Source organism: Delphinus delphis, chromosome 8 (assembly GCF_949987515.2).
Source record: "Delphinus delphis chromosome 8, mDelDel1.2, whole genome shotgun sequence".
Classification (NCBI taxonomy): domain Eukaryota; kingdom Metazoa; phylum Chordata; class Mammalia; order Artiodactyla; family Delphinidae; genus Delphinus; species Delphinus delphis.
In genome coordinates, this window is record NC_082690.1 from 79,845,603 (window position 1) to 79,870,608 (window position 25,006).

The 25,006-nt window shown below is 39.2% G+C and overlaps 1 protein-coding gene across 2 annotated transcripts in view; it reads left to right on the forward strand.

The window, feature by feature from the left end:
* Positions 1 to 624: 624 nt before the first annotated feature.
* BBOX1 (gamma-butyrobetaine hydroxylase 1) overlaps positions 625 to 25,006 on the forward strand; it is a 77,606-nt gene continuing 53,224 nt past the window's right edge. The window contains exons 1-3 of one of the 2 annotated variants that reach the window (XM_060018624.1): positions 625 to 1,014; positions 7,251 to 7,504; positions 8,718 to 8,832. In XM_060018624.1, the coding sequence (XP_059874607.1) occupies positions 7,286 to 7,504; positions 8,718 to 8,832 (334 nt within the window). In that variant the 5' untranslated portion in view covers positions 625 to 1,014; positions 7,251 to 7,285. Of the gene's footprint in view, positions 1,015 to 7,169; positions 7,505 to 8,717; positions 8,833 to 25,006 lie in introns of those variants that run through there. The other variant, XM_060018623.1, reaches the window with a different exon arrangement.

Below are 25,006 nucleotides of genomic sequence, written 5' to 3' on the forward strand. Positions count from 1 at the left end.
CACACTTTCTTTTAATGGAATCTGGACCCCTGTTAAGAACTAGGACCTGAGACTTGCCCACCAGCCCTCCCCCTGCACGGGGCACGCACCTACTGAAGGCCCGGCAGCCAGGCTCTGGGTCCCTGGCAGGCTGCCCACCCTGGTCTTTCCCTTTTGTTGCCCTAAGGGCTGTGTGTTGGGAGTCAAGTCACTTGGCAACCAGGTGCCTGCAGAAAAGCCCCATGCCCTCTGGCCTCTACTGTTCACTCCAGCCAAAGCGGCAGAGAAAGGAGGGCATCCGGCTCAGGGGGGACCATCCCAGCCTTCCTACTAGCCCCTGAGAACTAGTCAAGCTCCCTCCAAAGAGACTCATATGGAATATTCTATGGGCACGGAGGTACCGCCTCATCTCTGCTCAGGTGGGAGCTAGTAGCTCCTCCCTGTTAAATGTGCATCTCAATGTCTTTTCTCCAAGTGCGTTTTTCAACAATAAAGCTATTGCCGAGAACAGGTGGGACAGGAGTAACGGAGTTCCTTCACTTGCTGCTGCTGGCGCAGGGGCAGGAGATAAGACAGGTGAGAACTGTTCTGCTTTTACCAGGAAAGATTCTAACTACTGCAATGCATTGCAGTGAGTCCTGGGGTTTTGTGGTTTTAGGCACTAGTAGAAGTTAAAGTATTTTCTCTTTCTAACACCTTCTCCTCTAGGCCATAAAAGCTCTTCACTTTTTTTTTTTTTTTTAATCTCCAAGCTCCCGTCAGGAGTTGCTACACCTTCAGATTGGGACATCCTTCCTCATTTGCAAACCTCAGCTGTGTCTGGGGGCAGGGCAGCAGTGGTGCTGCCAGGAACAGGAAGAAAGGCTTCCAAGTCAGAGCAGTACATCAGACGTAGGGAAACTGGGGGCAGATACATCTGGAAGGTGACGGGCATCAGGAGGCTACCTGCCCAAAGGACATTGAAGATCAAAGCTGATGTTTTCTTTCCTTGGTAAATTTTGCATGACTTGGCACACAACGCACATCTGAGAACAGGTATAATTGAGCTCAACTTTCCCTTATTTTGAAGGGCTTGTGGATTCGGGTCTACGGATTGGGGGTGGGGTGGGGGGAGTATCCAATTGGAAATCCAGTCACATGCATCTCACGGCCATGTGGGCTGAGATGGGGATGGTCCATCCGGCATTAGGAATAGGCTTGATTTTGGAATGCAGTGGATCTGATTGCTTCTTGGCAGCTTCCTTTTCCCAATTATGTTTGGCTTAGTCTCGTAGTCAAATTACTTTGCAGTCCCTAAGCTGATCCAGGAAGCATACAGCGGGCACAGAGAGGATACTGTCTAAAAAGTAGACTGGGTGAAGGGGGAGGGGGGGGTTCTGGCTGGAAACTGGAAATGTTCACTAACTAATCCACCACCCAGCCCAAAGAAAGTGACTGTATATTACACCTTGGCCCTTTGTTAAGCCCCCAAACTGAATGTAACATGCTTTTTTAGAATATTGGTCAATTAAGGCTATTGTGCCCTCTTTCAATTATTTTGCTCCCTGAATATAGCTCAAGAAGACATAGGACAGGTATTTTGAATTGATTTTATTTGAAAACATAGAATATCTCATAATGAATATATGTTCTGTTGCAAAGATTTAGAAACCTTCTTAAAATCTAGACCCAGCACTCTGCTTTACCTTGGTAAACAAATGAATTGATAATTTGAGTTTCAATCTGAATGTAGTAATGCCACCAGACTGAAGCTAAAATTTTCCTTTTTATAATTTAGGAAGGAAGTGTTTGCATAAAATGTGATACCTTAAAAAAAATCTGGTACTTTAAATAAGGGAGCAGTCAGAAGGGTAAACCTACTCAAGAGAATGGTCCAGTTTTACTAATGGCTTCATAGAATTCATTATTCCCATGAGAGTATATTCATGAATTATTAAGTAACTCAGCCACTTATTAAATCAAGGTAGAGAAAAAAAAAGCAATAACTTCTAAAAGTTAAAAGGACTTAGGTAGCAAATGTAATGAGTAGAGTATGTACGTATTCAAACCATATTAAAGTTCACACACTACAAATGCAGTTTGGTCAGCTTCTACCTTACCAAGTGGAAACTGAGTTTTATGATTTAAAGGCTGTGCATAAAGGAATAATAATATTTTAAGCCTTTATGGTGTAATGTCTGAAAACTTCTTCCTGTCCTCTCCTTTCAATGATGAAATGTCGGATGGTGAGGTCAATCAACAACCAATAATCATGAGAGTTAGCTACTATTTTAACAGTACCTTTTTGGTAAATTGAAGTTATTGCCTGGAAAATTATTCAACCACAGATTCTCCATGAGGTAGTCCTGTGTAGTGGTCACAATTTCTATTTCCTCTGCCTTCAAATCAGTTTCTTTACCTCTTGAAGCTTAAGATCATCTGTAAAAGGGAAGTGATGGAACGGATCTCACAGTGTTTTCTGGAGGATTAAATAAGGTTTGTGCAGTCGAAAGCATCATTAGAGCAGCTAGAACATAAAAAGCGCTAAATACATGGTTTTGTGATACACCTCGCACACCTACCCATATGATTTGCATGTTTCTTGCATTTTGATCATTTTTTTGATCCTAATACCTAAAAGCAGGAGGTCAAACACAGAGAATCCTGTTCTATGACAGCAAGTCTGATGACTTACCAGAGGAAGAGAAAATAGATATTAACAGATCCTGACATTTGATAACATGAGTCCACTCTGTCTGGTCTTCCATTATAAAAATCAGTCCAAAAATGACGGCCTTTTATTTTGGAGGGTGAGTAATCTAGCAGATGAATCAGCCTTCTCAGGTGCATATTATTAATCTCCAGCAATTTTAATTTTAAATATAGTAACTATGTAGTTTCTACATCAACTTCCTGAGAATCCTAACTAAAACCTCTGATTCAAATTAGCTGTAATTCGCATTTGAGGAATTTTTGCACTCTTTTGTATAGAACCAGAAGTTGTTCACTTTCTATGTGTGTACTGGACTGGCAAATCCAGGTTTGGGGCAACCTCTCCCTCTAGCCAGCAGTATGTGCTTGGACAAATCATACCCAACATCTCTGAGCTTCCACTTTCCTTGCATAAAAATAGAGGGCACTTAACCCAGTGATATTGAAGACTGTTTCTTTCCAGCTCTGAGATTTCTAGTTCTAAGTTTCTTTTATTTCCAAGATCAATACATAAGATAACTTTCAGAGCTACTTTCTTGATTTTCCAAACCAGCTGACAAAATTTGAGTTTATAAAATTTTAAAGATGACAAAAATCACACCCATGGCTTAAGTAAGATGATCTCTGAAACAATTTAGTTGTGCAAAACAGGAGTGCCAAACACACTTCCATAACTCTGAAGGGGAAAAATATGTGAGTTAGGAAGGAAAACAACAAAAACAGCAACACATACACATCAAGTGATGGGATGAAGTTAAAAGAAATCTGTCCCATCAGATAGTAATCCCCCCGACCTGAATCCAAGGTCTATTTTCCAGGACAGGTAAAACTACTTCCTCCCACAAAAGTCAAGCTGATATTTCATAAACTAAATTATACTTGTGAATAAGAAGCAGAATAGTTAAGTATAAAATAAATAAACATTTTCATTTTATAGGACCTCTTTAATTCAGTAAAAAGGTCACACTGAGATAGATATAAAGAGAGAGAGATACAGATATAGATATATATACATACATATCTAGGAGCATCAAACTTTTTCTTTTTTCTCTTTTCAGAGAAACACAATAGTTTATCAAATAACTAAATGGTCATTATGCTTCAACAGGGCTCAGGTTTTTTTTAACATCTTTATTGGAGTATAATTGCTTTACAATGGTGTGTTAGTTTCTGCTGTATAACAAAGTGAATCAGCTATATTTACACCTATATCCCCATATCCCCTCCCTCTTGCATCTCCCTCTCAGCCTCGCTACCCCACCCCTCTAGGTGGACACAAAGCTCTGAGCTGATCTCCATAACAGGGCTCAATTTTAACAAGTCAAATTGAAAAACAGATTTCAACAAATCACACACACGTACAAACCTATTCATTTTCATGAAGAATCTGTTTTCAAGTTCTGATGATCCTTGATGGTTTCTCCCTGTTTAAATTTTCAGCCCATTTGCCCCAATACAGCTTTAAATAAATCAAGAAAAGTTGAAGAGGGAAACTGTTTTCCCATTGCTCCCTGCTTTTGTTTGGATGACCATTCACATTTGTCATGAAGTTGAGAAAGGAATTGTGAAGTGTAGAAGTAACCCACCAAGTTCCTTCATAGATACCCAAACAATTTAACTTCAGCAACACCCAGGTCTTTCCAGTTCTTCCACCCTCTCCCAGGTGCCTCAGGCAGCCTCCATCAACCACCCTCCTGATGTGGCCACTGCTCTCGAAATACCCTCCTCAGAACAGCCATTTCAGGAGGGCGGGGGGGAAGAGTCTCAGGTTCCCCTAATACCTGGGAATGCACTTTCCCTCTCCAGTTCAAATTTGCTAAGCAGAAGAAGAAAAATAAAGAAAAAAGAGAGAGAAAGCCTAAAAAGGAAGGTTGGATTGTAACTAGTGTCTGTTAGTGCAGATACATCTATCGGTGTGATCAGTTCAACAGCTAGTGTGACTTGGCACAGTGCCAAGTTAAGTACAGAACAGTATTTATTGTAGTAGGGGTTGCACCCTTCAAACAATGTATCCATTCAGAATTCAATGTGTTATGACCCAGCAATCCCACAACTGGGCATATACCCTGAGAAAACCATAATTCAAAAAGAGTCCTGTACCACAATGTTCATTGCAGCACTATTTACAATGGCCAGGACATGGAAGCAACCTAAGTGTCCATCAACAGATGAATGGATAAAGGAGATGTGGCACATATATACAATGGAATATTACTCAGCCATAAAAAAGAAACGAAATTGAGTTATTTGTAGTAAGGTGGATGGACCTAGAGTCTGTCATACAGAGTGAAGTAAGTCAGAAAGAGAAAAACAAATACCATATGCTAACACATATATATGGAATTAAAAAAAAATAAAAATGGTTCTGAAGAACCTAGGGGCAGGACAGGAATGAAAAAACAGACGTAGAGAATGGACTTGAGGACAAGGGGAGGGGGAAGGGTAAGCTAGGATGAAGTGAGAGAGTGGCATGGACATATATACACTAACAAATATAAAATAGATAGCTAGTGGGAAGCAGCCGCATAGCACAGGGAGATCAGCTCGGTGCTTTGTGACCACCTAGAGGGGTGGGATAGGGAGGGTGGGAGGGAGATGCAAGAGGGAGGGGGTATGGGGATATATGTATATGTATAGCTGATTCGCTTTGTAAAGCAGAAACTAACACACCATTGTAAAGCAATTATACCCCAATAAAAATGTTTAAAAAAAATTCAATGTGTGAAATTTATAAAAACCCTTTCTACCAAGACATTTTCAAGCTCATTAATAAACACTTTATTGACAATGAGTTAAGCTTAGAATATACACTGATACACATGAAAGTTTAACGATAAAAATAAGAAGGTTTTTTTCCTTAATTGTCTTACTCCTTGGGAGAACTTAAGATGGTATCATCTGTATTCTGGTATTCCCCAACCTCTTTCTCCTGCTGTTTACTTGGGTAATTGCCATAGATTTTTCACTGGGCAGGGATGTTTCCAGTTAATTTGGGATAATATAACCAGACCCTTAAATAGCATACAACACATAAGAACAAAAAGAATAAACATAGTAAACTTTTCTCTAGCTCAGAGGTTGGCAAATATTTTCTGTAAAAGGGCAAATATTATATTTTTTGGCTCTGCAGGCTATATACATTCCCTGTCACATGTTCTTGTTTTATTTTTTCAAACTTTATAAGAATGTAAAAACTACTCTTACCTCATGAGCTGTACAAAAACTTCTGGCCCACAGGCGGTACTTTGCCTGTCCTTGATCAAGTTATGTAAGTCATGCTTTTACTTCAGTAGATACAATCTTACTTAAATACAGAATAGAGTTCTATTTTTCCTCCTCATATGTAAAGCTAGAGTTATCATTCAAATATATATTAAATATCTTCTATGTGTCTGCTGCACTAGAGGATACAAAGATCACCATGAAGTTTCAGACCTCAAAAAAAAAGTGAGATAATTATGAAAGTAAACAAAAAATAAGGAAGACTGGGCACAAATGGCATTGATAGTTGTCTGAAAGGCTCCAAAATGCCTCCTTAAAGATGTCTATATGAGTAAGTTTTAAAGGGTGTGATCAATGCTGCTGAATGCATATTAACTCTATCTTATTCTCCTTCCTCACTAATAAAACATTGATTTCTGCAGAGCAAGTATGTGACTAGTAAACAGCTATGTTTCCCAGCTTCCCTTGTAGCTAAGGTTAGATTGTGATATAATTCTGGTCAATGAAATATACTTGGAAGTTGCTAGATGGCGAAATGTTTTAAAATGAGGTAGACTTAGCTGCCACATGACGTTTTTCCTTTTCCCTTCCTCCTCTCTGGAATGTAGATGTGGTATCGGTGATGCAGCAGTCATTTTGCAAACATGAGGCAAGAAGTAGAAGGAGAAAATCTACCAGTAGCCTGGGCTTCCCATGGTTCTGTGAAATCACATTACCATCACTGGACAGTCATGTTAGGACTTCTTTTCACACAAGAAAAATAAACTCCTTGCTTATTTAAGCCTTTATTTGTCAGATCATCTGGATACAGATAGGTTGGCTCTATCTGTTTGTGAAAGGTCATCCCTTTCACAAAAAAGTTTGTGAAAGGTCATCCCAAGCAATGGGGGCAGAATGAGCTGAGGAACTGAGATTTGAAAGTATGGAGGTTGAACGATAGAAAATATTTAGTTTGGCTGGAGCCAGTATACTTGGGCATCAGTTAAAATAGCACAGGTATGATTATTACACTTTCAATTTGTGGAGTATTTTTCTCCCTTAAAACATTTCCAGAGCTTTTATGCAAACATAAAAGTGCCTGTGTCTTTGGTTCTGAACTTATGATCTAAAATTACTGTGAGAAAAACAAGGAATTCTTTTCATCTGGATCCTGACTCAGCACGTTTATCTTGTTTACTTTCAGTCACTGTGTTTCTGTTTACAGCTCATGAAATACTCTCATCAGAACAAAGGTCCTAGCGTTGATAAGTGAAACCACAAACTCAAGCAAATAGCAGAAGCCAGAGTCCATTTGAATTGAAGTCAAGTTCAGAGCCGATCTTCCTGAGAGTCCTTTTAACACTGATTTGTCATAGCAGGTAGCTGACAAGATTTACCCTCAAGGACCAGAAACATGCACTGTGCCATCCAAAAGGCAGAAGCGCTGGATGGGGCTCATTTGATGCGAATCCTCTGGCAGGATGGTGTAGAGTCTGTCTACCCCGCTGTGTGGCTGAGGGACAACTGTCAGTGTCCCGACTGCTACCTGGATTCTGCAAAAGCACGGAAACTTCTCATCGAAGCTCTTGATGTGAACATCGGTATCAAAGGCTTGACGTTTGACAGGAAAAAGGTAACTATCTCTAAATTATCTCTGCCTTCTCTCTCAACTTAAATGAAGGAACTAGTCTCCAATAATTTACATAATGAATTATATTTTATTAGATCATATTTTATAAATAAAGCCGTGATTGCATAGTCCTTGGTGCGAAGTCCACATGCTTACTAAATGGAAGCTTCTGCTATTATTACTATTTTTATTACTACTGCTATTATTTTAATAAAATGTACAGTGTTGCTCATTATTCCTTCAGTGAGTGGCAGCCTTGAAGACACAATCAAACTATGTCTGTAATAAAAGGAATGCCCCTGGGCTTCAGTTTGCTCATCTAGAAATGAGGGATACTAACAAAATTTGTTCCTAGAGATGATGTGAAGATTCAATGAGCTAATATGAGTAAAACTCTTAGCATGTGGCTGGCATATGGTGAGCGCTCAAAAACTTGTATTCATGAATATTTTTAGTCAAATTCGTGAGTAAATGTGTAAGGCTTTGTATGGGATTCCTGAGAGCATAGCTCTCAAAACCACAAACTAGATGTGGCCTCACCCTGTGTTTCTCTCTTCCAAATTTGCTAAGATAGTTATCAGAAGAGCAAGTGTGACCAGCAAGGTCATCCTCTCCCACTCTTGTCTCCATCTCAAATTAAGGACTTTACCCCCAGGGTTCAGTGCTTGCTAGCTGTGGGACCTTAGACATGTTATTTCCTCTTACTTTGCTCACCTGAAAAACATGAGTATTAGTTATCGCTTCTCCCTCAAGTTGTATGAGGACTAAGTGGGTTATGTTTATAGCGCTCATTGTACAGTATACACTCAAAATGGTGTTATTCTTACTATTATTATCTGCCTCATCATCATCATTACTATTTCTGACACTCTTGGCAGGAATATTAATTGATCTCTAACCATCACAGAAAGTTTAGGGACCACAGGTTTTCAGAATATAGAACAAGAACTCAGATCTAGCCAGGTTTATATTTCTTTGTGATATTTAAAGGGCCTCAGATCTCAGCTGTATCCCCTTGGCTTTCAGTTTCCTTGTTTTCCAAAAGCTTATTCTATGCCTGTGAGTATATAAGTTAAAAAACAGAAAGAAAAAAGAGCAAGAGCTCATTCGATTCCCTGATAACCTTAAATAACATTCAGAAACAGCAAGAGTGGAGAACCAAAGTACATAGAAGCATAATAAACGTTTAAGTGATATTTGCTTCCTGTATTATAAGGTTCATATCACGTGGCCAAACGACCACTACAGTGAATATGAAGCTGATTGGCTGAAGAAAAGATGCTTTTCACAGCAGGCCAGAGAAAAGCTCCAGAGAGAATTATTTTTGCCAGGTAACCTTGCTATGGTCTTCAATGTCCTTTAAAACTTGTCTGGTAAGAAATTTGCTCAGAAGCAAATTAAAACCCTTGTGCTTTGGTTAAAGTATTATTGTAATTTATGTGGAACGTTTAATGATTTACCAACACAGATCATGTAGGTAGAGATGGAAAGAAACATAGAGGAGTTCTAGACATTCTAAAGAGAAAGAAAGAAAAGAAATGCAGCAAATATTTATCCTTGTCATCTAACACAAAAACTGGCACACCGTAGATATCCCTAAGTGTTCCCTGCAAAGCAGCAGGATGAACCAGAGGCAGACTTGCCCTTAAGAATTTTATCTAAGGCCAGAACCACACAGAATCAATAAGGCAGAAATTCCTAACCTGGCATCAGATAAAACTATGTGATCTATGAACCTCATGAAATGATATACACAACATTGACAACACTGAGTGTGCATGTGAGCATGTGTGTGTGTGTGTGTGTGTGTGTGTGTGTGTATGTGTGTCAGGCTTGTGCACAGCAAATTGCTTGGGGAGAGTTTATATGAATCCCAAGGGAATCTGTGAACACAGAAACGTTCAGAAAATCTCCAGTAAAAAGATTCGGTGGAAAAGGAAGACTTTATTCTTTGTTGGTTTTTTTAAAATTTGCTTTCAGTCTTTTTTCTTTTTTTATTGAAGTATAGTTGATTTACAATGTTGTGTTAATTTCTGCTGTACAGCAAAGTGATTCAGTTATACATATATATATATATACATTCTTCTTTATATTCTTTTCCATTATGGTTTATCACAGGATATTGAATATAGTTCCCTGTGCTATACAGAAGGGCCTTGTTGCTTATCCATCCTATATAGAATAGTTTGCATCTGCTAACCCCAAACTCACTCCATCCTTCCTCCACTTCCCCTTTGGCAACTATGAGTCTGTTCTCTATGAAGAAGACTTAATTTTTGATCTGAGAGACAAAGTAAATACTTAATATAGATAAAAAGTTATTTTTTAAATACGATTTTTGGAGATACACAGTAATACAGCTCAAACAGAGGTGCTGGGGAGAAGTGGGAAGTATTAATACTTTACTCTCTGTGTATTTTGAAGATTTGTGTCATAAGATGATGTGGGTCAAAGGCCCACAAATTCATGTTTTCAAATTCTGAAAACATGCTGATTCATATGTATTTATTAGAACCTTGACTTCTACAAACACACTAACAAGCCAACTTTCCCTGAACATTCTTTTCTGCTGTTTACCAGATATATTGGACCACTGTCCCTTTGGGCAACTGACCAGCCTTGTTGGATTTTATACACACCTCTTCTGGGATTTCTGGGTCATACACCAAGATAGAGATTTTACCTTACTCCTTTCGAATCTGAAATTCTCAAACATGTGTGGTAACTGCATGGTTTTCAATGTTAGACTTACAGCAGTTTACTGGGTGTGGAGATGTTACTAAATAGCCAACTTGAACCCCACAGCTTCACCTTGTCCCATGGTTATCAATAGGGTACGACGTGGTCCCCTTCCTGTTCGAGCATAGTCCAGTCTTATCAAGAGCTAGCTTCCTCCATTCTCTTAATCTCAACATTCTGACACCTGACAATGTTTTGCTCTAGTGCTTTCTGTCTAAACCACCAGGAATCCATTTTTCTCTTTATCTAGTCCAGCTAGCTGGTGGAATCCAGATGGATATCAAGGGAAAGATGTTTTTCCTGCCTTCCCCCCAGTGAGTGCTTTGCTAGATTCTTCAAAGAGTCTTCAATTACAAAACTGAGTGGCAACTGTCTGGGTCAAATAGCAATATCACAAGTATATTATTATTTTTTATTTATTTTAGATTTCTTCTGGTACTCAAAATATTTTTCCTTAACTCTGCCCTAATTTTGTAATCCCGTTGGATTTTACTCTAATTTCCTTCGAGTTCTTCTTTTGATTATTTTCAGGGAATAAAAGCCAACTTTTTATTATTACAGCTTATGCTTTTAAGCATTGTGAAAGTATATGGCCACCCCCTCCATTAATATTTCTTGACGGGTTCAGTTTTATAGCTTACATTTCTCAGTACTATCAGGCAGTAGCAGGATGGAAATGATACTACATTCAGTTACACAGTGGAAAAAACTAGTCACACTGACAGGCTGCAATCATGAATAATATAAGGAGGACTGGCTGCTAGTTAGACAACGGAAACTATTTTAATGGTTTAAAACAAGATCAGATTTTGAAAATATATTCTCAAGCTGTGCAATTGGTAGGTGAAAGAAGAAATTAATGGACCATTTTTGAAATATCGCTTCTATGGCTTTTTGCCTGTAGAATTTGACACCTTATTTCCCTGCCATTGCATATTTTCAAACATTCATACTCAGAACAAGTAAACAAACTCAGTTACATTTGTCAAAGAATTTTGTTTTTAGTCCTCAGTGGCAATGTTTCCTCTACTGCTCTTTCCTTAGAGTGAGGAAACACTTTTAAAATCTGGCGTCAAGATGAAGATCACTTTTCCTTGATCTTTGCTTGGCACTAGATGTTGAACTCAAAAATGAAAAAAACATCAGCCAGAAAAAACTCTTGTCATGGGACAGCCACAGCTGGAAAGAAGGCATGGGTAACGATCATTCCGTCATAAATTTCTATTCAACTGCACGTATATCGCGCACCTATCTCGTGTGAGAAGCTGTAAGGAAATACCAGGTTTTAAAAAGACATGGATTCTGCCCTAGAGGATTTATCCAGTCGAGGAGGGGACACTAGGCATGGAAACAAATAAGTATAGTACACCATTTTAAGTACATGAAAGTGTGCATAGAAGGTTAATTAGAATGTAGAAGGACTCTGAAGAAATACTTGAAATACTAATACTTGAGCTGGGTTTTGAAGGATCTGTCAGACAAAGATAGAAGGAAAGGAAATTCTCAACAGAGAAAAGGGCATGGAGAAAATCAGAGAAGCATAAAAGGGCAGGGTAGGTGCGGGAAACTGCAATTCGTTTAAAATATGGGTGAAGTTAAACTTGTTAGGCAACAAGGAAGGAAGTGGCTTAAGTACCCTACTAAGAAGCTCAGCCCTAAACCCTTAGGCAAGGAAGTTTGCCCAGCACAGAGGTCAAGTATGTTTCCTTCCATTAGTTTCCCAGGCTGATTCTCTTCCTAAAATTCCAGAGAAATGAGTTTAAGGTCTTTATAAGTTTAAGAAGATTGCTTTACTTATTTTCTTTAGGATGCATTTTATATTTTCAGAGTTGTATCTTTCTGATTTTTACCAAATGCATGTAATTTCGTAAATGCCTACAAGGTTGTGAATGTCTTCTTAGCTTCCTTTGTCTCTTGATGCATTCTCTCCCCCTCCAGTGTACCCCTTTGGTTCTTGGTTTGTACTTATCTTACTAAAGATGGTGAAGTGATCAGTTCTGTGTTGTAGAAAGGTCTTGGGCATGGTCATCTGTGCTGGATGGATTGGCGTGGGTAGTGCCTGGGAGCAAGGTAACCATAGCATGGCCTAGAAATTGTCCTGTAAGAGCCATTAAGAACTTAAACTAGGGAAGTAGCAGAGAGGATGGGGGTAGAATTTGTACTCAAGAGAAACATATCATTGACCTGGAGGACAGGAGGTTGCTGGCCCTCTAATCTCTACCAATTTAAAACCAGACTGTTGAAGCCTTGCGTGTGAGTGTTTCCAGATAGGTGGATGAAATGGAAGACTTTAATAAAACATTGGAAATATGAAGATTTTTTAATGTAATTGTTTTTTAACCTCCATGTGAAACTGACATAATTATACACTCATTTTTTGTGACTAACTTCATGATGCAAAATTCCCAAAATAAAATTGATAAGACTAAAATGGGGAAAAAAATCAATACATAGCATGATCTTATATATATATATGAACCTAAATATCTGTTCTTCTTATTAACACTCAGAGGCAGAATGAATGCTTGTTTTCCTATCTATCTCCTTGAACTGGTACTGAAATGTTTGTATATTATTCTCTGACATCAGTAGTATTTGTCATTGCAAATTGAGATTTAAAATGTGGTAATTTGAAGAAAATCTTTTGTTCTATGGAAGCAGTCTGCTCAGTTTTCTCAGCAGTGCAGGGAGTGAGTACATTGCACTGTCAGAAAAGGATATTTCCCCTTGTTTCAATATGCTCCACTTTAGCAGAGCAAGTCTTCACCTGTGTACGTTATCAGACTACAACCCTTTGGTACATAGCTATGACTCCCTCCTTTGTTTCAAAAGGAATATGCCACAAGAGGAGTGAAAAATCTCAAGGAGATATAAGGTCCCTCTAAGATCTCTGTGCCTTGCACATGGTGACAAAAACAACCCAAAAAACAGAGCTCCCCCTTTCTTACAGAGGGCATGTGTTTCCTTGAAGATGAAGCTTTCTATTATAGTGCAAAGAACAGAATTGGTTTGGTACCCAGGCTACCTTTACAGAAACTTTCCAAAAGAGAAAAAATCACTATCTTTTAAAAAAAATTGACAAGTAATGTACACAATAAACATGCCTAACTCCCATGTAATATTTCACCCATGTCCCTAAGCTTTGCCCCATCCTTCCCCCCTTTCTTAAACCCCTACAGGTAGGAATCTGCAGTGCATGTCGCGGATGGGTGAGGGCATTTTTTTCACATATTACTTGGTAATTATAAAAAGGACTGGGAGTTTGTTTGTTTCAAGCTGCCTTAGAACGTTCCAACTGTATCAGAACTGCCAGGTCAGAATGGCTTCAGAAGAGCTCTGTTAAATCAGTTGCATTAGAGCAATCAATTCACCATGTTATGTACCAAAATACATTCCCTTCCCAAGAAAGACCTTATAAAAATTCCTTCCCTGAGGTCATCCAGGCTCACATTGTCTGATGCACAGGTGGGAGAATGGTTCAAAGTCTTCGTAAGTTTAAGAAGATAGTCTCTATTCTACTTTGCCTGCCATATGTGAAATGAACCTACTGACTTTCAGAGAAATGTCTTTGGGGTTTTGATGAAACGAATACAGGTATCTTAAATGCTTGTGAGTTTACAAATGCATATTTTGCTTCACTTTTTCTCTGTGCCATAGTGATGTCTTCCAACGTGTCTTGTTCTTTTCTGAATTACATATCATTTATCCCACTCAGTTTCTGCATTGTACTTGGTAAATGTGGGCGTAATATGTAAAGGGTCTAATATCCCTCCATGGGCTGTGAGTCAGTGAGTTCAAGATGGGAGATTCAAGATTCCAAGACTGGGAAGTACCCTGCAGTGCTGTGTACCCAGCAGAGGCCCCAAATCTGCGGGTTGTTCCCACAGCCATCTGCCTAGTTTTTGATTCCACTTGTAAACTCTAGGTCAGATCCTTTTTCTTTTGCCTTTTCTCATCTCCATCCATACCTCCAATTAGAAAATACATAACCACATACTCAGAGATAAGTATTGGGTTGACCAAAAAGTTTGTTCGGATTTTTGTAAGATGTTATGGAAAACCCGAACGAAATTTTTGTCCAACCGAATATTAAAGATGTCTATTTTACAACTAGATACATTACAGAAATACTGGGGAAAAAAGGCCTGTGTACTATATCTATTACTTTTTTAAATTTTTAGGTAATAAACATTATATTCTTTTTAAAAAATCATTTTTTATTACTCAACAACTTCATAAAACAAAGCATCGTGTCATCATCCAATGTTAGTGTGAAATAGTATTTTGAAAAGCTGGTGTCTTCAAAAGCTGATATCTTTAAAAGACTTGAAAAAGTTTGAGGATATTTTTGAGAATCTAAAACAAATCCATTTTAAGGAAGAATTATTATGTTGTATTCCCTTTTCATATTTTTTCAGTATACTTACCACATCAAAAATTAAGAAAAATATACTAACTTTTTTATTCTTGGAAAAGTAATTTTCTAGAGTTACACTAAAGTAAATTTATTTCTTTTCCTTCCTTTTTCTTCTCAAACAGGGTAGAGTGGGCTTTTTTCAGTGAGTGAAGAACTTCCATTTCTCACAAACAAGACTTACTTCTTCTTGCAGCCCAGGAATAAGTTTTATAACATTGGCAATTGGACTGCAAATTTAGGATTGATAAATTTAGAAAATTCCAAAGTGTGGCAATTTCAAGAAGTAAAGTTGGATTGCTTTATATGCTAGCTTCACTTTTACCAAACCTACACATAAGTTATAAACAATTATTCTCACTTCTGGTTCTACTTTGTTCTTCAAGATGACAGAACACAGCAGAACAACTATAGTTTTGGGATAGTAGATATCTTCATCTTACTTAAATTTCTTCCTTAAGATTCCAGTCCCAAACTTTCAAATATGCCCATGGAAAAAATTGATTTTTAATTTCTTTTTAAAGTTTTCTATCCCTGTAGGAAAAATTTGATTTTTAAAAAGAATCTTGATGTTGCTATTTACCCATTCTGTGTATTTGCCTAATATCTAGCTGAGCAAATTAGGTAAATAATTTTTAATCACTGCTCCATTGAATGAATTCTCTAACTTTATTCTTTTCCTCAAAATTCCGCATATTTCTCAATCTGTAACTTTGCTCTTAATCAAAAGAGCAGTGTAGCACTGAAATTAAAAGTGCTCTTGAACTTAGGTCTTTCTAGGTCTGTGATCTTGAGCAATGTACTTAACCTGTCTATGCCCCTAAATCTTTAACTGCATGATGGTACCTACTTAACACCTTGAGTAGCGCCATGTTGAAAGAAAAACAATGTCTCACTTTACATATTAACTCACTTCATCTTCACAAGTTTCCCTTGAAAGCAGTTGTAAATAACTACAGAGAACAGCCTTGAGAGGCTTCTTGAACAGTATGTGTTTACTGTTCAATGAAACATATGAAACGAAAAAACGTAGAATCCTATTAGTAAAATTCTTTCTCCTTTATTCCATTAGCTGTCAAGCTTCCATGCACATCGCCTGTTTGCCCAGAGAAGACTGACATTCAAAAGGTTTTAGGGGGAAAAGGTTGTATAGGTTGTCCTTCTTGCCAACAACTTAGTTGAAGCCTTTTATTATCTCACACTTGAATCCTCTGTGTTCACTCCCAGCTTGCACAACTCTGCAGGGTAATCTTCCCGATGCCCACCATCATCTTCCTTCCCCCCTGGCTCTGGTGTTTCACTGCAGCACAATAAAGTCCAAAGTCTTCCCTGGGACTTTCTAATCATCCCACAATGTAGTGCCCCCTCAGCAAGCATGTGGATTCTTCCTTTTGTCCAAACTCCTAGTTTCTCAGATCACTTATTCTATTCTTTCTGTCTGGCCAAACTTCACCTTTCCATCTTGCAAGGTGTAACTCACATCCCAAAGAAGCCCTTTACCAACCTACCCTATATTTATATTTATATTTATCCCCAAGTCAAACTACAAAATAGAGACCAGAAAGAAAGCAAGCCCAGGAAATGGACATAATTTCACTGGTAACACTAAAATGCAAAGCTATAATGTAACAATGGAAGCATATATATTTTTCTAAAAGAATTTTGTTAGAATTTGTTAGGAGAAGAAGTGAAAGAATGTGGTCTGCTAGGAAAGCGCTTCCCCCCGTGAAACAACACAGTGTTTTGAAAGGAGAACAGCTTTGGAGTCAGCAGAGGGGCTTTGACTTTCTGCTCTGTGAACCTGACCTAGTGTCATAAATGATCTGACTCTCACTTTTTCCATATGTAAAAGAGGCAATGCCTCTCAGCTCCAGGATGTGAAGAATAAATGGAAAAATGTAAGTACTTTGCCTGCCACACTGTGGATGCTCAAACCCTGTTAGGTCCTTTCCCTCCCCTTCTCCTTCTACTTAGAGAGCCATGAACATAGCAGAGGCATAGTAAAGAGCATTCAGGTAAGGGCAGGAGAGAGAAACAACAGTGGCATGATCACCTCTTATGCGTGAGTTCCCCTTACTTGACGAACAATCATGTTATAATCCGATTAAACACTTGAGAGTGACTCAGAGGTGAATTATTGCCACGAAAAGGATTTTAGTTATTCAGACATTGGTTTGAGTTCTGGGCCAAAATTTTGCCTACCTGACAGATAGTTTCCTTTAAATAATACTAAGGAAGGCAATGAAAAGACTGGTCAACTATGACCCTAATTCCTATCAGTGTTGTAAAAATGTTTACTGAAGCTGGGATGATCAGGAAACTTGGGGAAAAGTGGTGAGTTATCTACTAGTTAGTCAAGGATCACTACAGATGAAAATACCAGCACTCAGTAGATATATTTCATGTACAAACCTAGATACTTGGATGAAAAAAATTCCAGACCCATCTAAATACAGTCTCATCACCATATAGAAAACAGACAATATGAATAAGGAAGATAGAGGAAAGGTATCTAAAGAGAACAATTGCTCATGCAAGGAGGAAGCAGTCTCTCAACTCTAACTTCACTGAGACGTGATGGAAGTTTCTAGCCCAGAATAAATTGGTCAAGCACAATATATGATGGACAAACAAAAAGGAGATTTATAAAGTGATTTACTTGGAGCAATAAGAAAAAATGAAGAAAACCAGAGAAAAGGTGAATCCTCTGATGGGAGCAGATGGTCCTGTTTCACACACACAGTTTTTCCCATCTCAGTTGATGGGAACTCCATCTCTCAGGCAGCAGGACCACCCTAGACTCCTCATTATCCCTTATACCACACACCCAATGTGTCAAGAAAATCTACTAGCCCTATTACCAAAACAATCCAGAATCCATCCACATCTCACTACCTCCACCACCAACCCTCCATCTGAACTACCAACAGCATACGCCCTCTTCCTCCCCTCCCTCTTCCCCTACTCCTTTCCCAGTCTTCCTTCTTCATATTTTTAAAGCATTGCTATCTGCCAGGCACAGAGCTCAATGCTTGATGTGTATTACTCTATTTAATCCTAGCAACAACTTTACAAAGGCAACATCACTGTAACCAGTTTACACATGAGGAAAATAAGGCTGATAAAAGTAAGTAACTAGCCCAAAATCAAAGAGGCAAAGAAGTAACAGAGCCAAGATTTGACTGAAGAACATCTGCTTTGCTGAATGCCTTTCTGTCATCCACCTCTTCTCTGTGCTTGCAGCAATTGGTGCCGGCTACTCTTCTTGTGTCGCTGCAATTATTGCACTGAAGGGTCAATGTCGGTGTATTTGACTGTCATCCCCACTAGACAATTGGAATCCAGCGAAATAGCTAATATTAATAACAGGTACCATTTATTGAACATCTTCCATGCATTATATTTATTCAGCAAGTACTTAATGAGTGTCAGCTATGTACCAGCCGCTGTTCTAGGTACTGGGAATGCATCGATGAACAAAACAGAGGTAGACTTTATCTGTAAGGAGTTTACATTTTGGTAGAGAAAGAGATCGTGAAATTTACCAATTTATCTACATTACATCAAGTGGCCATAAGGACTTGGACACAGGCAGGTTGGTCGATGTGGCGATGGGGTGTATGGAAGTCTCTTCTGAGTCCTAATTTTTTACTGAAATAGGAAGCAAAGCTATCAGCTAAGCATGAATAGGAGGAGGAAGCGTGGGAAGTTTGAGGACAGGGAACGTGAGAAACAGTCAGCTAGGGGAGCACGAGATAGAGTTAACTATAGACTAACGGATGTGCAATAACATCACTCATCATGGTATGTTTTCCTCCAGCCATGTTCAGCTGCTCTGGGTCAAGTGCAGATTTAATTAAGTATACAATGTCAAGTTCTTTCGAGGTATCATCTCATTTAAATTTCCCAACAACCCTGCGGGTTGTTTAACTCTGTATTTTCCAGATGAAGAAATTGAACTGAGAGAATGCATCACTTTCTGAAGGTCACGTAGACGGAAGTATCAGAATTCAGATTTGAATCCACATCTGTCACCTTCAAACCTTGAGTGATGAATTTTGACACAAAGTCCCTATCACATTGGACCCGCATCCTCAACTCTGTATGTGCTTAGTATGTTCTCAGTGAACTAGCTTCAGAAACCTGGCTGAGGAGGAATTCGTACACATTCTGGTTGACCGAAAAGTTAGTATGCGTCAACAGACTTGAGACTGCCAAAAAAAGTTAATTAGATTTAGGCGGCCTGAATAAAAATGTAGTAGCGAGCCCACCGTGCCGGCACGCCTGTAGTGTTATGTCTGATCTGAGATGCCCAGGCTGCTGTGGGACATCAGCAAACTTGAAAGCATCACCCAGAGGAGAGCAGAGAGAGTAGTGCAGGGTTTGGGAGCCATAAAACATGAAAAATATGGGGGAGAAAGAGACTATTTAGCCTTGGAAAGAAAAACTCAGCTCAGGGCCTGTCTTTATACACATCTCCAAGACTGCCATATTCTGCGTGATTCTGGAGCACAGAATTAGTGCCTAAAAGAAGGTGACAGATGTAGATGTACCTCTGCATAAGGAAGAAGATAGTGTTGATTGGAGCCGTCTGGAACCAGGATAGGCTGTACCATAGAGAGATGTGTGCTCTGGAATTAAAAGCCATCAAGAGGGTGTTCTATAACCTTTTGAGAGATGTCAGAGGGGATAGTCACAACAAGGACAGAGGGTAAAACTGAATTTTCTGTTAGTCCTGCCGATTCCAATGAAGTCTGAGATAATAATCTCCCTTATCAACATCCTTTGGTGCTTGTTATCCTTTGACAAATTTTCTTCAGAATATCCAGAGTCTAGCTCTTCGTGTGGGTATCCCAGCCCTGACATGTATTAGCTGTGTGACGTTGCCTAACTTAGGTATGATCCTGATGCCTGTCTAATCTATAAAGGGGGAATAATACAGAACCTCTATTATGGGGTTGTTGTCAGGATTACAGGCATCACTCCATGTAAAGTGCTCAGAAGGGTGCCTGGAATTATAAATGCCCAATAAGTGTTCACTCTCATTTTTTCAAGTGTTTTTCACACACTCCCCTTTAGTGCTGCTTCATTATTTCATGAGTTCTTGTTTTTTCCAACTAAATCATCACTCTTGTCATATATCTATTATATATATGGGGCTGAGCATATATATATTACCGGGTACTTAATAGTTCAAAACAAAAATGTGTTTCTCTTCTTTCAAGCAACGTACACTTGTTTAGAAGCATCTTTTGTACATTCTCAGGGAGACTTTTCAAATTTGGTGGGATTATCACCTAGAGGAGAGGTTTTATGGAATTCTCCATCTTTTAAAATACTAAAGTGTGCTCAGACACTACTTTTTCAGGGGTTGCTTCTTGTTTCCAGTCATCATTAGGAAATAAACAAAGATTTGTTTAGGATACAGAACGTAGCAGTTTTCTGAAAATCTACTGGGTGCAAGCCCTGGGCTATATACCAGGGGGAGGAAGAGTAAGCGGGCAACAGTGGTGAGGAAATAAAGATAAGCAACAGGATCTCTATAGTTTGCAAGGACCGTACAGTCCAGTGGCAGAGGGAAAAAGATAAGGACCTGCCTGACCCACATTTGCTTGCTTTTTCCCTTCATCTGCGACATCCACCTCTTTGTCTCGTGGGTCCTAGCTTCAGTGACTTTGAGTTCCTCCAACAAGCTAAGAGATCACCCCTCTTCCTACTGTCTTTCCTTTTTAGACACTTTCCCTGCCCTTTGTGAGACTGGCTTCTCTCACCTCTCAGGATGTGGCTTAAAAAGCTTCTTTTCAGTTACAGCTTTCTTATCCGCCATGTCTAAGCAAATAAGTTCTCCATCCCACTCCCAATGATTATTTGTCAATATACCCCATTCGTTACGCCCACAGCACTTACTACAACGTTTATTTTTATGTATTTATTTGCTCGCTTGGTTGTTTATTCACTTTTTCATCCCAAAGGCAACAATCACATCTATCTTTTTTTTTTTTTTTTTTTTTTTTTTTTTTGCGGAACGCGGGCCTCTCACTGCTGTGGCCTCTCCCATTGCGGAGCACAGGCTCCGGACGCGCAGGCCCAGCGGCCATGGCTCACAGGCTCAGCCGCTCCGCGGCATGTGGGATCCTCCCGGACCGGGGCACGAACCCGTGTCCCCTGCATCGGCAGGCGGACTCTCAACCGCTGCGCCACCAGGGAAGCCCCACATCTATTTTTATTCACCAATGCAACCTCTTTCGCATAGCCAGACTTTCAGCAAATACGTGTGGAGTAAGTGAAAGATCCTTTCGGCCTAAGGTGGTGAGCACAGGGGCTGAGGTGTGCACTGGTGCTGGGGATCACAGAAGATCGCCATCTAACCCAGTCTTGGAGATCCTGAAGGTGGGCATTGCAGAGGCTGTCACTGCCCCATCAGACCTCCTCAGCACTCTTCCCATACTTGCCAACAGCTTGCTATTGCGAGATTGCCAAGCTCCTGGAGGGTTCTCTCTGCCTGAGGGAGCATGCTTGACCAACACACAGGGAAGGCCAGAAAGACCAAGGAGTGAACGCCCAGAAGCAGCTCTCAACCAATAAGGGGTAGGTGTGGGTGGCCTCTGCATCTCAGCTTCCTTGCCCCTGGGTGGGATAACTCTGTATCTGAGTATAGTCTACAGTGTTGCCATGAGGTCCAGCAGTGCTGAGCCCCAGCTGCAAAAGAAGTAATCCGTTCATTAAAACACCTTCCAGAGGCCCCCTTCCCTTTCTCACTTCCCCACCTCCTATTGGTGCCTCCAGGGAGACCTCCTTAGTAAATTGCTTGCATTCAAATCCTCATCTCAAGGTCAGCTTCTGGAAGATCTCAATCTAAAAAAGGACAAGTGACCAGAATCTTGAAAGGCATGTCGAGTTCACTAGGCAAGAGGTAAAAGAATTTCCAAAGAGGGCAGGATTTCCTTAGTGCAGAGAAGAGAATCAGGGTCCCAAAATCTGGGGGTCAGATTTTGATTATGGCTGGGCCCCTGCAAGATATTTATAGGAAAAGACAGTAAGCAATCAGCTGATCATCAGCACATGAGATGAGCTGTTTCAGAGCCAACAGCACAGTTCCGTGCAGGTAGACAGAAGGTCCTAAACTCTTGAAATAACACATTGCAACCCTGCACGCCGTACTCATGAATCTTTAACTGAAGAGCTTCTTTGTGTCTTTTCCTTTTTTGAAATACAACTCAGGATCCAGGAATGTGAGGCTTAATCCTGAAAAGGAAGCCTTGTACAAATGGTGTCTTGAAAGCCAGCATGTAGCCTGTTCATAAATTTTATGATGTGTGAAGCACATGTTCAAGGAAGCATTTATTAGTAAGTCCGTAAGTTAAATTAGAAAGGGTGGTTCATGCCTTAACTATTCCGTCATTTTCCACACTGTTTATGTTTCCAGACCCAAGTGTGAAATTTAAATTTTCTTTTAATGTATTCACCTAAAAAATGATTTACTCTAGGCCAGCATGTTTTCTTACGGTCCCCAGTAGTGGTGTTTTGCAGTTGTGGGGAGACAGGGAAAATGCTTCTAAATAACTTTTTCAATGTCAAAGTTTCTGCACAGAAATCATAGAATGATCTTACTGGTGGATTTATTAAGAAGATGTAGTTTATTTCTCCCGGAAGATTGGAGTATTTTATATCGGGGATGTTTTGATGAATTTGGAAACTGGCTAGTCATAGTGCTGTCTCTGAAAGTCACAACTGGCATAACTGAGTCTGTGAGTGGCTCGTATTAGGAAACAGATCCTGTGATGGGTTGCGGCCCTTGGTCACTGACTTTTTCAAAGCTCCTGCCAAGGCACACCAAAATAGGAGCTATAGTTGGAAAACTATAAACTCTGTAGAACGTAAAAGGTATTGTGACCAACCCCTGATTGTAAAATCCTATGAACTTGAAATTATGTATAGTACAGACTATGCTATGTATGATATGAACAGCCTCATACTGAGTTTCATACTGAGTCTTTGTGTGAATATGGTTAATTTTACACATGTAAAGAGTAACAAATTTATTCAAAGAATCTAACTCATTTTGTCATTTTAAAACAAAGAATATCTTGTGTGTATGTGCATGTGTGTTTGAGAGCATGTGTTTGTGTGTGTGTTATTCTCTAATGGGAAAATGACTCATGTAGAAACAAAAATTCATTAAAATATGCTATAATTATATATAGATGTATATAGTGTGTGCCCTTAGCAGAGCCTTCTTGAGTCCACAAAATGCTCAAAATACAAAAGTTTTGAAAATATTTACATCTTGTGAAAGTGTTTTTTCCATCTCTATTTATTACATTTCCCTGCTACACAGTCACCAAAACTCTCTGGAAAGTGATAAAGGCCTTAAGTAAAACCAGACTGGCATGGATCACTGACATATACTGGCATAAATTTAAAAAACGAAGCTAGCTGATTTTTAAGCCTTGGTTCATTTCACAAAAGCAATGAATAACAATGCTGTCAAAGAGCTGTGCCTAGTCATAAAGCCTTTTCTGCATTTAAAATCCTGACTGGGAGCCAAGGTTTATCTTTAAACACTCATGCTTGAACATGTCCAGACAGAGTGTTCCTAATTGTAACTTGCCCTGCTTTCTTTTTCATCTAGAAAGTAGATTTCCTTTGTAAGGGATAGAATAAGCCGTGGACATTCAGACATAGGACTTAAGAATACATGTAACAACAGTATTTCAAGGCATTAAATGTTTATTTTCTGTGTAGTTGTTGAAATTACAGACTTTGGAATTAGTCACCTGAATTGGCCTAACTAGCTCTGCAAATCATTAGCTGAAAGACTTGGATCTCTGTTCCCTTCTCTGTAACATGGGAATACTGAAAGCATCTATCGCATATATTTTTTATGGACATTAAAAGAAATAAGGTATGGAGAGCACCTAGCACTGTACCTGACACCTAGAAAGTATTCAGCAAATATTAACTATTATATTATTATTGTTAGTCTACTATGTGCCAGGCACTGTACCAAGCTCCTTGCATAATCTCATTGCATGGTCAACATATGACCTGCAAGGTAAATATAAGTACGGTTATTTTATAACCGTACTTATCTGGAGGATCAGAGAAAAAATAAGGAAACAAACTGGTAAGAAGCAAGACAATGACTCAAACCCAGGCCCCTTTAGCTCCCTGTTCTTTATTCTGTTCATGTCCTGTTTCATACAGTACCAGTGATATGCGGCTACTTAAGTTTAAATTTAAATCAGTTTGAATTAAATGAAGGAAAAAATTTAGTTCCTTCGTTCCACTAGCCATATGCCAAGTCTCGATAGGCACATGTTATTAGTAGCTATGATACTGGATGGTACAGAGAGAGAATATTTCCTTCATCTGTTCTATTTGACAATATTGCAGTCTAGACCATACTATCTCTCCAGGCTGGTTTGCTCTCAATAGGACAACAAATTTTTTCTTTTAAATATTATAACAAAGGCTCATCAATTAATGACTTAACCCTTTGTAATAAAGACAACACATTGCTATAGATGGCCATGTAGATCGTAGCTAATCCATCTAACAGTCTACACAGGAATGAAAAATTTGCCCTTGGCCAGATCATCACAGTGCCCAAGAACTAGGAGAATCCTCCACTGTAGTCTAGATGATCTTTTTATTCAATAATAAGAACCCATGGTGATGGGAAATCCTAAAGCCAATGTGAAAATGCAAGATGAGTCTCCACCTCTCATCTACCTCTAATGTGCTATGGACCTATAACTTTCATTTGGGGCTCAACAAGCTTAAAGCTGTTTTCAATATTTTTTAAGTTTCTGGGTGTAGTCTACTTAGGTGTAAGCTTTGGAAAGAGGAGATAGTGATTTATTATGTCGTTAACAATGATATTTTGCCTAGGAAATTTTTCTCTTCACTGGAAGCCAAATGACTTTTCTAGCGTGGTAGCCAATAAGTAATATTGATGATATTTATCACCTTCTTTTCACAGACCTTTTTGATTAGTACCAGATATTACAATCTGGAGACTGTAAATGCGAAGGGCAAATGGGAGTGGCAAAGCAAACAACCATATAATCCAATATTCAAAACAAAGTCAAATAGATTGCCTCTTTGAACAAAAGCTCTTTCATATAAAGCCAACTCTTGTTAGAGAGCAGAGTGGTGCAGCAGAACCGCGCTGAGCCCATAAAACCAACTTTGACTTCAGAAGAAATAGTTGAGGCATGAGGGACAGACCTGAGGAACTTCATGCATATAAAAGAGCAGCTGGCATCGTAGAAGGAGCATTAGGTAAGGGATCAGAAGATCTGATATCTCCATGGTATCCTGAACGTACTTCAACTATAGCATCTACC